This window comes from Phyllobates terribilis, unplaced genomic scaffold, assembly GCF_046119375.1.
Source record: "Phyllobates terribilis strain yellow unplaced genomic scaffold, ASM4611937v1 Scaffold_1__5_contigs__length_1240528914, whole genome shotgun sequence".
Classification (NCBI taxonomy): Eukaryota; Metazoa; Chordata; class Amphibia; order Anura; family Dendrobatidae; genus Phyllobates; species Phyllobates terribilis.
This window is the reverse complement of record NW_027362761.1, coordinates 717,355,937-717,369,864: the sequence shown is the minus strand read 5'-3', so window position 1 is coordinate 717,369,864 and position 13,928 is coordinate 717,355,937. Positions and strand designations below refer to the sequence as shown.

The 13,928-nt window shown below is 38.0% G+C and overlaps 1 protein-coding gene across 1 annotated transcript in view; it reads left to right on the top strand.

Annotated features, from left to right (window-relative positions):
* The window catches only part of MUC16 (mucin 16, cell surface associated), a 90,251-nt gene that overhangs the window by 42,213 nt on the left and 34,110 nt on the right, over nucleotides 1–13,928 (top strand). The window contains exons 8-34 of the mRNA XM_073642485.1: nucleotides 432–512; nucleotides 605–727; nucleotides 956–1,102; nucleotides 1,394–1,540; nucleotides 1,773–1,913; nucleotides 2,151–2,291; nucleotides 2,851–2,994; nucleotides 3,281–3,427; nucleotides 4,184–4,330; nucleotides 4,621–4,767; nucleotides 5,053–5,199; nucleotides 5,432–5,572; nucleotides 5,863–6,009; nucleotides 6,296–6,442; nucleotides 7,501–7,581; nucleotides 7,822–7,965; nucleotides 8,255–8,401; nucleotides 8,699–8,845; nucleotides 9,957–10,037; nucleotides 10,130–10,252; nucleotides 10,536–10,682; nucleotides 10,981–11,121; nucleotides 11,409–11,555; nucleotides 11,854–12,000; nucleotides 12,821–12,949; nucleotides 13,253–13,399; nucleotides 13,688–13,834. Coding sequence (XP_073498586.1) covers nucleotides 432–512; nucleotides 605–727; nucleotides 956–1,102; nucleotides 1,394–1,540; nucleotides 1,773–1,913; nucleotides 2,151–2,291; nucleotides 2,851–2,994; nucleotides 3,281–3,427; nucleotides 4,184–4,330; nucleotides 4,621–4,767; nucleotides 5,053–5,199; nucleotides 5,432–5,572; nucleotides 5,863–6,009; nucleotides 6,296–6,442; nucleotides 7,501–7,581; nucleotides 7,822–7,965; nucleotides 8,255–8,401; nucleotides 8,699–8,845; nucleotides 9,957–10,037; nucleotides 10,130–10,252; nucleotides 10,536–10,682; nucleotides 10,981–11,121; nucleotides 11,409–11,555; nucleotides 11,854–12,000; nucleotides 12,821–12,949; nucleotides 13,253–13,399; nucleotides 13,688–13,834 — 3,675 coding nt within the window. The remainder of the gene's footprint in view (nucleotides 1–431; nucleotides 513–604; nucleotides 728–955; nucleotides 1,103–1,393; nucleotides 1,541–1,772; nucleotides 1,914–2,150; nucleotides 2,292–2,850; nucleotides 2,995–3,280; nucleotides 3,428–4,183; nucleotides 4,331–4,620; nucleotides 4,768–5,052; nucleotides 5,200–5,431; nucleotides 5,573–5,862; nucleotides 6,010–6,295; nucleotides 6,443–7,500; nucleotides 7,582–7,821; nucleotides 7,966–8,254; nucleotides 8,402–8,698; nucleotides 8,846–9,956; nucleotides 10,038–10,129; nucleotides 10,253–10,535; nucleotides 10,683–10,980; nucleotides 11,122–11,408; nucleotides 11,556–11,853; nucleotides 12,001–12,820; nucleotides 12,950–13,252; nucleotides 13,400–13,687; nucleotides 13,835–13,928) is intronic.

Genomic DNA, 13,928 nt, shown 5'->3' with positions numbered 1-13,928 from the left:
CCGTCGCATTTACAAGAGTGTTCTGTCACCTTCCTTTGGATTAATTGTCATATGTAAGAATAAGAGGTTGAGCTTGATGGACTTAGGTCTTTTTAACCTCTATATACAGTAACTATGTACCAATCACAGAGGTGGAGGTAAATATAGCTCTAGGAAAGTTACCATAATTCTTGCTTTTAGATAAAAGAAAAATGTCAACAAACAGTAACTGTACTGTTTATGAAATTTTAGGTCTCATACACATGAGCATATCGCAGTCCTGGGCATTACCATAATAATTAGTGATAGGGACAGGATAAGATCCTATCTTATAGCATTGCAAAAGACTTTCCTAATGTCATAGCTCCGGTGACATTATTCAGTGACAAAGTATTACTGTATTTTCTGTGTTGCTAAGATCCCTTTGTTTAATCCCTATGTTCTTTCCTCAGCTGAGGCTCCTATTGTCCCTGTAACTAATGCGCCGGTGCAGCAGCCCAATGGACCCAACACAACAGCAGCATCAACTACAGGTGAGATCCAAATCCTCTCACATATTCCCTCATCTGTAACTATGATCGGCACTTGGTGAGTAACATCATTTCTTGCTTTATGTTATCAACAGAAGTCAGTCCATCAGTTAGTAGTACAGGACCAGTCCAGACAGTGAGCCAGTCTCCTACCACTACCAATGTGCCCGCCTCTACAATATCTCCTACAGGTGCCACATCAAAACCATCTACCACAGGTATGCTACATTTAGGAGCAACTTACATTTTCACATCACTTTCTGTTTTTTTTTAATATAATAAATATCCGGAAACCATCATGGAGGAGATGGTCATGGATCTGTTGTTTTTACTAGGTTTCTCTACTTAGTAATTAAAATGGAAAATTATCCATGATGTTAACAGAATATGGCTCAGATTTCTTTATTACCACCTTACTACTATTTATAACATATCTCTTCTCTCAGCTGCAGCTCCAACAACAGGAGCCGTAGTGAGTCCATCAGTCAGTAGCTCAGGACCAGTCCAGACAGTGAGCCAGTCTTCTGCCACTAACAATGTGCCCGCCTCTACAGTATCTCCTACAGGTGCCACGTCAAAACCATCTACCACAGGTATGCCACCTTTACCAGCAACTCAGATTTTCAGATTACTTTTAGTTTAAAACAAAATATGCATATCTCAAAATCACCAAGGAGGAGATGTTGATAGAACTGTTATTTTTACTCGGATTCCTTATGTAGCAATTTTAATAGAAAATTTCCCTTGCTTGTAATAGAATATGGCTCAGATTTCGTCATTACCACCTTACTACTGCTGACATAATAATCATTACGAATAAGCTAGAATACACATTTTCCTATATAAGCACAATTAATATACTTATATTATATCTCTTCTCTTAGCCACAGCTCCAACAACAGGAGCCGTAGTGAGTCCATCAGTCAGTAGTACTGGACCAATCCTGACAGTGAGCCAGTCTCCTACCACTACCAATGTGCCCGGCTCTACAGTATCTCCTACAGGTGTCACGTCAAAACCATCTACCACAGGTATGCCACCTTTCAAGCAACATAGATTTTTTCATTACTTTTACTTTTTTTGTGAAACACCTATCTAAAAACCATCAAGGAGGAGGTGCTGACGGATCTGATATTTTTCTACTATACTTCCCTAATTAGTCATTGTAATGGAAAATTGCCCCTGCTGTTATTGGGATATGACTCACATTTGTTAATTTCCACCTTACTACTATTTATAACATTCCTCTTCCATTATCTGCAGCTCCATCCACAGGAGCCGTAGTGAGTCCAACAGTCAGTAGTACAGGACCAGTCCAGACAGTGAGCCAGTCTCCTACCTCTATCAATGTGCCCGGCTCTACAGTATCTGCTACAGGTGTCACTTCAAAACCATCTACCACAGGTATGCTACCTTTCAAGCAACCCAGATTTTTTCATTACTTTTATTTTTTTTTTTTTGTAAAACACGTATCTTGAAACCATCAAAGAGTAGATGCTGACGGATCTGTTATTTTTTCGCTATACTTTACTAATTAGTTATTGTAATGGAAAATTGCCCCTTTTGGTCATAGAAAATGACTCAGATTTGTTCATTTCCACCTTACTACTATTTATAACATTCCTCTTCTTTTATTTGTAGCTCCAATAACAGGAGCCGTAGTGAGTCCATCAGTCATCAGTACTGGACCAGTCCAGACAGTGAGCCAGTCTCCTACCACTACCAATGTGCCCGACTCTACAGTATCTCCTACAGGTGTCACGTCAAAACCATCTACGACAGGTATGCTACCTTTACCAGCAACTTACATTATCACATGACTTTCAGATTTTTGTTTTTTTGCTAATTAAGCATATATCTGGAAACCATCAAGGAGATGTTGACAGATCTGTTATTTTTATTAGGCTTTCTTAATTAGTCATTTTAATGGAAAAAATGTCTATAATATTAACAGAACATGGCTCAGATTTCTTCATCATGACCTTACTACTACTGACGTAATACATATTACTAATAAGCTGGAATACACATTTGTATATATAGGCACTGTTAAAGGGATATAGTTCATATTTCTTCATATTATTATTATTATTTTTTTTTTTGCATAAACACACATCTAAAAACCATCAGAGAGGATATGTTGTCATATCTCTTATTTTTATTAGGGTTTTTCAATTAGTCATTGTAATGAAAAACTGTCCATGATGTTAATAGAACATGGCTCAGATTTCTTCATTATCACCTTACTACTGCTGACATAATAATCATTACTAATAATCTAGAATACACATTTGCCTATATAGGCAATTTTAATATACTTGTGTTATAACTCTTCTCTTAGCTGCAGCTCCAACAACAGCCGTAGTGATCCCATCAGTCAGTAGTATTGGACCAGTCCAGACAGTGAGCCAGTCTCCTACCACTACCAATGTGCCCGCCTCTACAGTATCTTCAACAGGTGCCACTTCAAAACCATCTACCACAGGTATGCCACCTTTATGAGTAACTCATTATCACCTCACTTTCAGTTTTTTTTAATTAACATATATCTGAAGACCATCAATGAGGAGATGTTGACAGATCTGTTATTAATTCTAGATTTCCCTAGTCATTGTAATGGAAAATTGTCCTTGATGTTAATAGAATATGGCTCAGATTTCTTAATTACTACCTTACACACTGCTGACGTAATATTTATTACTAATAAGCTAGAATACATATGTACCTATATGGACACTATGAATATACGTATAACATATCTCTTCTCTTAGCTGCAGCTCCAACAACAGGAGCCGTAGTGAGTCCATCAGTCAGTAGTACTGGACCAGTCCAGACAGTGAGCCAGTCTTCTACTACTACCAATGTGTCCGCCTCTACAGTATCTCCTACAGGTGCCACTTCAAAACCATCTACCACAGGTATGCCACCTTTATGATCAACTTACATTATCACATGACTTTCAGTTGTTTTTTTTTATTAAACATATATCTGGAAACCATTGGGAGGAGATGTTGATGGATCTGAAATTTTTATTAGGTTTACTTATTTAACCATTTTCATGTAAAATTGTCTATTCTGTTTACAGAATATGGCTGAGATTTCTGTATCACCACCTTACTGCTGCTGGCGTAATATAATAATATAATATACATTACTAATAAGCTAGAATACACATTTGCCTATACAGACAATGTTAAATGGAATCCATCAGCAGAAAACCACAATGAAATCTGAGAGCACCATAATATATGGCAAGAGAGTCACATTCCAGGGATGTATCAATTATTGGGCTGCTTGATGCAGTTTTAATAAAATTCCTTTTTTATATGCTGAGGATGTAGCAGTGACCAGATTATTGAGCTGTGTATAACCTGCCCACACCCCTGATTGGCAGCTTCCTGGGTACACTGTGCATTGTCAGCAAAATGCTAATCAGTATAGAGGCGGGGTTACACAGATTAGCCTGACTGCTGTGAATGTGAGACTTAGTCAGGAAGTGACAATCTCCTGCGAATAAAATACTGATTGTATTGAAACTATAACATACAGCCCAGTTGGTGACACATCCTTGTAATCAGGCTCTTTTGCCCTATATTATGCTTCTCTAAAACTAAATAGCAAAAACCTGCTGACAGATTCCCATTAATATATTTATAACATATCTCTTCTCTTAGCTGCTGCTCCAACAACAGGAGCCGTAGTGAGTCCATCAGTCAGTAGTACTGGACCAGTCCAGACAGTGAGCCAATCTCCTACCACTACCAATGTGCCCGGCTCTACAGTATCTCCTACAGGTGCCACTTCAAAACCATCTACCACAGGTATGCCACTTTTACGAGCAATTCAGATTTTCATATCACATTTATTTATTTTTTTACTTAAACACATATCTAGAAACCATCAGGTAGGAGATGTTGACAGATATGTTATTTTTGCTAGGTTTCCCTATTTAGTCTTTGTAATGTAAAATTGTTCATGATTTAAATACATTATGGCTCAGATCGCTTCATCATCACCTTACTACTGCTTGCATAATCATTACTAATAAGCTAGAATACATATTTGCTTATATATTGGCACAATTAATATACTTATAACATATCTCTTTTAGCTGCAGCTCCATCAACAGGAGCCGTAGTGAGTCCATCAGTCAGTAGTACTGGACCAGTCCAGACAGTGAGCCAGTCTCCTACCACTACCAATGTGCCCGCCTCTACAGTATCTCCTACAGGTGCCACGTCAAAACCATCTACCACAGGTATTCAACCTATATGAGTAACTCATTATTACATCACTTTCAGTTATTTTTAATTAACATATATCTGAAGACCATCAATGAGGAGATGTTGACAGATCTGTTATTAATTCTAGATTTCCCTAGTCATTGTAATGGAAAATTGTCCTTGATGTTAATAGAATATGGCTCAGATTTCTTCATTACCACCTTACTACTGCTGACATAATAATCATTATTAATGAGCTAGAATACATATTTTTCCATTTAATCATTATTAATATACTTATATTATATCTCTTCTCTTAGCCGCAGCTCCAACAACAGGAGCCACAGTGAGTCCATCAGTCAGTAGCTCAAGACCAGTCCAGACAGTGAGCCAGTCTTCTACTACTACCAATGTGCCCGCCTCTACAATATCTCCTACAGGTGTCACGTCAAAACCATCTACCACAGGTATGCCACCTTTCAAGCAACATCGATTTTTTCATTACTTTTATTTTTCTTGTAAAACACCTATCTAAAAACCATCAAGGAGTAGATGCTGACGGATCTGATATTTTTCCACTATACTTCCCTATTTAGTCATTGTAATGGAAAATTGCCCCTGCTGTTAAAGGAATATGGCTCACATTTGTTAATTTCCACCTTACTACTATTTATAACATTCCTCTTCCATTATCTGCAGCTCCATCCACAGGAGCCGTAGTGAGTCGATCAGTCAGTAGTATTGGACCAGTCCAGACAGTGAGCCAGTCTCCTACCACTACCAATGTGCCCGCCTCTACAGTATCTCCTACAGGTGCCACTTCAAAACCATCTACTACAGGTATGCCACCTTTATGAGCAACTCAAACTTTCACATTAATGTTACATTTATTTTTGCTGAACAAACACATATCTGGAAACTAACAGTGAGGAGATGTTGACTGATCTGTTATTTTTAATAAGCTTCTCTATTTAGTCTTTGTAATGGAAAATTGTCCCTTGTTAATGGAATGTGGCTCAGATTTCTTCATTACCACCTTACTACTGCTGACATAATAATCATTACTAATAATCTAGAATACACATTTGCCTATATAGACAATGCTAATATACTTATATCTCTTCTCTTAGCTGCAGCTCCATCAACAGGAGCCGTAGTGAGTCCATCAGTCAGTAGTACAGGACCAGTCCAGACAGTGAGCCAGTCTCCTACCACTACCAATGTGCCCGGCTCTACAGTATCTCCTACAGGTGCCACTTCAAAACCATCTACCACAGGTATGCTACCTATATGAGTAACTCATTATCACCTCACTTTCTGTTTTTTTTAATTAACATATGTCTGAAGACCATCAATGAGGAGATGTTGACAGATCTGTTATTAATTCTACATTTCCCTAGTCATTGTAATGGAAAATTGTCCTTGATGTTAATAGAATATGGCTCAGATTTCTTAATTACTACCTTACACACTGCTGACGTAATAATTATTACTAATAAGCTAGAATACATATTTACCTATATGGACACTATGAATATACGTATAACATATCTCTTCTTTTAGCTGCTGCTCCAACAACAGGAGCCGTAGTGAGTCCATCAGTCAGTAGTACTGGACCAGTCCAGACAGTGAGCCAGTCTCCTACCACTACCAACATGCCCGCCTCTACATTATCTCCTTCAGGTGCCACGTCAAAACCATCTACCACAGGTATGCTACCTTTACTAGCAATTCACATTTGCTTTTGTTTTTTTTTTGTAAAACACCTATCTGGAATCTATCAGGGAGGAGGTGTTGACGGATCTAATATTTTTACTAGGCTTCCCTAATTAATCATTATAGTAGAAAATTACAACTGGTTCAAATTCCCTCATTACCACCTTACTGCTGCTACGTAATATAATCATTACTGGTAAGCTAGAATAATCATTGGCCTGTATAGACACTATTATTATGGTTATAATATATCTCTCCTCTAAGCTGCAGCTCCAGTAACAGGAGCCGCTTAGCAACTGCAGACTGGGTTTGCCAAGTTGAAAAATGTACCCTTGCAGGACAACATTTACTAAATTACTAACTAAAAACTTATTCTTAGGGATGTTTCACAAGTTTCAAACATTTTCCCATAGTAACTAAGGAAGGTAAGAAATCAGTGATTCTTTCCCAAGCTAACTGATGATTTCTGCTATATGGACTCTGCACCTCCCGCTCGTCCTCCTGTTTGGTGCAGGCTACTCTCATAACCGCTTGGAGTCATATAGTTCACCATTAGCTGCACTTTTATCCTTTGCATCTCCCAACCCTAATGTCTAATCCATTATAAAGGTTTTCTTTATGTTCTAGGGTTTATAAAATGAAAATCACATTTACAAGGGTGTTAGCTTTGGATTAAATGTCATATGTAAGAATTAGAGATTGCACTTGATGGGCTTAGGTCTTTTCTAACCTTCTATATACACAGTAACCATGCACCTATCACAGATTTGGAAGAAAATATAGCTCCAGGAAAATTACTACATTTTTTTTGCTTTTACATAAAAGAAAAAATGTTGACAAACAGTAACTGTACTGTTTATGTAATTTTAGGTCTCATACACATGAGCATATCACAGTCCTGGGCATTACCATAATAATTAGTGCCAGGGACAGGATAAGATCCTATCTTAGAGCATTGAAAAAGACTTTCCTATCATCATAACTCCAGAGACAATTTATTATTTTCTCTGTTGCTAAGATCCCTTTGTTTAATCCCTATGTTCTTTCCTCAGCTGAGGCTCCTATTGTCCCTGTAACTAATGCGCCGGTGCAGCAGCCCAATGGACCCAACACAACAGCAGCATCAACTACAGGTGAGATCCAAATCCTCTCACATATTCCCTCATCTGTAACTATGATCAGCACTTGGTGAGTAACATCATTTCATGTTTTATGCTATCAATAGAAGTGAGCCCCTGCTGTTAATAGAATTTCTTCAGATTTCTTCATTACCACCTTAGCACCGCTGACATAATAATCATTACTAATAATCTAGAACATTTGCCTATATATACAATGTTAATATTCTTTTAACATATCTCTTCTCTTAGCAGCAGCTCCATCAACAGGAGCCATAGTGAGTCCATTAGTCAGTAGCACTGGACCAGTCCAGACAGTGAGCCAGTCTCCTACCACTACCAATGTGCCCACCTCTACAGTATCTTCTACAGGGGCCACTTCAAAACCATCTACCACAGGTATACCACCTTTACTAGCAACTCAGATTTTCACATTGCTCTCAGGGTTTTTTTTTTTAGAAAAGACATTTATCTGGAAACCATCACGTAGGAGATGGTGATGGATCTGTTATTTTTACTAGGCTTCCATATTTAGTCATTGTAATGGAAAATTGCCCCTGTTGTTAATAGAAAATGGCTCAGATTTCTTAATTACTACCTCAATACTGCAGACATAATAATCATTGCTAATAATCTCTTCTCCTATATAGGCAATGTTAATATACTTTTAACATATCTCTTCTCTTAGCTGCAGCTCCATCAACAGGAGCCGTAGTGAGTCCATCAGTCAGTAGTACTGGACCAGTCCAGACAGTGAGCCAGTCTCCTACCACTACCAATGTGCCCACCTCTACAGTATCTTCTACAGGTGTCACTTCAAGACCATCTACCACAGGTATGCCACCTTTATGAGTAACTCAGATTTTCACATCACTTTCAGGTTATTTTTTTACATAGAAACATAATCTGTAAACCATCTGGGAAGAGATGTTGATGGATCTGTTTTTTTTCATTAGGCTTAGTTATTTAGTCATTTTAATGGAAAATTGTCCCTGCTGTTAATAGAATATGGCTCAGATTTCTTCATTACCACCATACTATTGCTGATATAATACACATTATTAATAAGCTAGAATACACATTTTCCTATATAGTCACTGTTATTTTACTTATAATACATCTCTTCTTTTAGCTGCAGCTCCAACAACAGGAGCCGTAGTGAGTCCATCAGTCAGTAGTACTGGACCAGTCCACACAGTGAGCCAGTCTCCTACCACTACCAATGTGCCCGGCTCTACATTATCTCCTACAAATGTCACGTCAAAACCATCTACCACAGGTATGCTAGCTTTTACGAGTCATTTACATGTTCACATTACTTTTAATTAAAAATAATAAAAACACATATCTGGAAACCATTAGGGAGGAGCTGTTGATGGATCTAATATTTTTCCCTAACTAGTCATTGTCATGAAAAATTGTCACTGTTGTCAACAGAACATGGATCAGATTTCTTCATTACCACCTCACAACTGCTGATGTAATAATCATTACTAATAATCTAGAATTCACATTTGCCTATGTAGGCCCTGTTAATATACTAGCTGTATATTATATCTCTTCTCTAAGCTGCAGCTCTATTAACAGGCGATTAGCAACTGCAGACTGGGTTTGTCAAGTTGAAATAGCTGAGTTAAGCTGAATACCCTTGCAGGACAACATTTCTTAAATCTCCAATGGATAACTTGATCTTAGGAATATTTTCTCGGATGAGTCAACAAGTTTTAAACGTTTTCCCATAGTAACTAAGCAAGTTAAGAAATCAGCGATTCTTTCCAAAGCTGACTGATGATTTCAGCAGTATAGACTCTGCACCTTCCTGCCCGCTTGTCCTCCTAGTTTGGTGCAGGCTACTTTCATAACTATGTGGAGGAATATAGTTCACCATTAGCTGCACTTTTTTTGCATATCCCAAACCCTGATGTTTAATTAATTATAAAAATTGTCTTTATGTTCTAGAGGCTATGAAATGACAACTACATTTGAAAAGTTGTTCTGTTACCTTCCTTTGGATTAATTGTCATATGTAATAATAAGAGGCTGAACTTGATGGGCTTAGGTCTCTTTTAACCCTCTATACACAGTAACTTGTACCATTCACAGAGGTGGAGGAAAATATAGCTCTAGGAAAGTTACCATAATCCTTGCTTTTCATAAAGAAAAAAGTCGACCAACAATAATTGTACTGTTTTTGTAGCTATAGGTCTCATACACATGAACATATCACAGTCTTCTGCATTGTCATAGTAATTAGTGCCCAGGACAGGGACAGATCATGTCTCGTAGCATTGCAAAATACTTTCCTATCTTCATAACTTTGGTGACAAAGTATTATTGTATTTTCTCTGTTGCCAAGATCCCTTTGTTTAATCCCTATGTTCTTTCCTCAGCTGAGGCTCCTATTGTCCCTGTAACTAATGCGCCGGTGCAGCAGCCCAATGGACCCAACACAACAGCAGCATCAACTACTGGTGAGATCCAAATTCTCTCACGTATTCCCTCATCTGTAACTATGATCGGCACTTGGTGAGTAACATCATTTCTTGCTTTATGTTATCAACAGAAGTGAGTCCATCAGTAAGTAGTACAGGACCAGTCCAGACAGTGAGCCAGTCTTCTACCACTACCAACGTTCCCAGCTCTACAGTATCTCCTACAGGGGCCACTTCAAGACCATCTACCACAGGTATGCCACCTTTACTAGCAATTTACATTTTCACATGACTTACATGACTTTGCTTTCAATTAAATATATATCTGGAAACCATCAGGGTGGAGGCGGTGACAGATCTGTTATATTTACTAGGTTTCCCTATTTAGTTGTTGTACTGAAAAATTTCCCCTGCTGTTAATAGAATATTCATTACCACCTCACTACTGCTGACATAATCATCATTACTAATAAGCTAGAATACATATTTGCCTATAAATACACTGTTAATATCCTTATATTATATCTCTTCTCTTAGCAGCAGCTCCATCAACAGGAGCCATAGTGAGTCCATCAGTCAGTAGTACTGGACCAGTCCAGACAGTGAGCCAGTCTCCAACCACTACCAATGTGCCCGCCTCTACAGTATCTCCTACAGGTGCCACATCAAAACCATCTTCCACAGGTATGCCACCTTTATGAGCAATTCCAGTTTTCACATTATTTTCATTTTTTTTTTTAAAGACATTTATCTGGAAACCATCAAGTAGGAGATGTTGATGGATCTGTTATTTTTTACTAGGCTTCCATATTTAGAAATGTAATGAAAAATTGCCCCTTCTGTTAATAGAAAATGGCTCAGATTTCTTAATTACTACCTCACTACTGCTGACATAATAATCATTGCTAATAATCTAGAATACACATTTTCCTATATAGATAATGTTAATATACTTATATTATATCTCTTCTCTTATCTGCAGCTCCAACGACAGGAGCCATAGTGAGTCCATCAGTCAGTAGCACTGGACCAGTCCAGACAGTGAGCCAGTCTCCTACCACTACCAATGTGCCCTCCTCTACAGTATCTTCTACAGGGGCCACTTCAAGACCATCTACCACATGTATGCCACCTTTAGTAACTACTCACATTTTCCAATTGTTTTGAGTTTAAAAAAAGCACACTTATCTAGAAACTAATAAGGAGGAAATGTTGAGGGATCTGTTATTTTTACAAAGCTTCGCTATTTAGTCATTTTAATGGAAAATTGACCCTGCTGGCAATTGAATATGGCTCAGATTTCTTCATTACGACCTTACTACTGCTGACATACGAATTATTACTAATAATCTAGAATACATATTTACCTCTATAGATACTATAAATATACTTATAACATATCTCTTTTAGCTGCAGCTCCATCAACAGGAGCCGTAGTGAGTCCATCAGTCAGTAGCTCAGGACCAGTCCAGACAGTGAGCCAGTCTCCTACCTCTACCAATGTGCCCTCCTCTACAGTATCTTCTACAGGTGCCACTTCAAGACCATCTACCACAGGTATGCCACCTTTATGAGTAACTCAGATTTTCACATCACTTTCAGGTTATTTTTTTACATAGAAACATGATCTGTAAACCATCTGGGAAGAGATGTTGATGGATCTGTTTTTTTTTTATTAGGCTTAGTTATTTAGTCATTGTAATGGAAAATTGTCCCTGCTGTTAATAGAATATGGATCAGATTTCTTCATTACCACCATACTATTGCTCATATAATACACATTACTAATAAGCTAGAATACACATTTTCCTATATAGTCACTGTTATTTTACTTATAATACATCTCTTCTCTCAGCTGCAGCTCCAACAACAGGAGCCGTAGTGAGTCCATCAGTCAGTAGTACTGGACCAGTCCACACAGTGAGCCAGTCTTCTACCACTACCAATGTGCCCGGCTCTACAGTATCTCCTACAAATGTCACGTCAAAACCATCTACCACAGGTATGCTAGCTTTTACGAGTCATTTACATGTTCACATTACTTTTAATTAAAAAAAATAAAAACACATATCTGGAAACCATTAGGGAGGAGCTGTTGATGGATCTAATATTTTTCCTTAACTAGTCATTGTCATGAAAAATTGTCACTGTTGTCAACAGAACATGGATGAGATTTCTTCATTACCACCTCACAACTGCTGATGTAATAATCATTGGTAAAAATCTAGAGTTAACATTTGCCTATGTAGGCCCTGTTAATATACTAACTGTATATTATATCTCTTCTCTAAGCTGCAGCTCTATTAACAGGCGATTAGCAACTGCAGACTGGGTTTGTCAAGTTGAAATAGCTGAGTTAAGCTGAATACCCTTGCAGGACAACATTTCTTAAATCTCCAATTGATAACTTGATCTTAGGGATATTTTCTCGGATGAGTCAACAAGTTTTAAACGTTTTCCCATAGTAACTAAGCAAGTTAAGAAATCAGCGATTCTTTCCAAAGCTGACTGATGATTTCAGCAGTATAGACTCTGCACCTCCCTGCCCGCTTGTCCTCCTGGTTTGGTGCAGGCTACTTTCATAACTATGTGGAGGAATATAGTTCACCATTAGCTGCACTTTTTTGCATATCCCAAACCCTGATGTTTAATTAATTACAAAAATTTTCTAGAGGCTATAAAATGACAACTACATTTGAAAAGGTGTTCTGTTACCTTCCTTTGGATTAATTGTCATATGTAATAATAAGAGGCTGAACTTGATGGTCTTGGGTCTCTTTTAACCCTCTATACACAGTAACTATGTACCATTCCATCAACAGGAGCCGTAGTGAGTCCATCAGTCAGTAGTACTGGACCAGTCCAGACAGTGAGCCAGTCTCCTACCACTACCAATGTGCCCACCTCTACAGTATCTTCTACAGGTGTCACTTCAAGACCATCTACCACAGGTATGCCACCTATATGAGTAACTCAGATTTTCACATCACTTTCAGGTTATTTTTTTACATAGAAACATAATCTGCAAACCATCCGGGAAGAGATGTTGATGGATCTGTTTTTTTCATTAGGCTTAGCTATTTAGTCATTTTGATGGAAAATTGTCCCTTCTGTTAATAGAATATGGCTCAGATTTTTTAATTACCACCTTACTACTGCTGAGTGCTGATATAATACATATTACTAATAAGCTAGAATACACATTTTCCTATATAGTCATTGTTATTTTATTTATAATATATCTCTTCTCTTAGCTGCAGCTCCATCAACAGGAGCCGTAGTGAGTCCATCAGTCAGTAGTACAGGACCAGTCCAGACAGTGAGCCAGTCTCCTACCACTACCAATGTGCCCGCCTCTACAGTATCTTCTACAGGTGCCACTTCAAGACCATCTACCACATGTATGCCACCTTGAGTAACTACTCACATTTTCCAATTGCTTTGAGTTTAAAAAAGCACACTTATCTAGAAACTAATAAGGAGGAAATATTGACGATCTGTCATTTTTTCGAAGCTTCGCTATTTAGTCATTTTAATGGAAAATTGACCCTGCTGGCAATTGAATATGGCTCAGATTTCTTCATTACGACCTTACTACTGCTGACATACGAATTATTACTAATAATCTAGAATACATATTTACCTCTATAGATACTATAAATATACTTATAACATATCTCTTCTCTTAGCTGCAGCTCCATCAACAGGAGCCGCGGTGAATCCATCGGTCAGTAGTACTGGACCAGTCCAGACAGTGAGCCAGTCTCCTACCTCTACCAATGTGCCCGGCTCTACAGTATCTTCTACAGGTGTCACTTCAAGACCATCTACCACAGGTATGCCACTTTTATGTGTAACTCAGATTTTCACATTAGTTTCAGGTTATTTTTTTACACAGAAACATAATCTGTAAACCATCTGGGAAGAGAT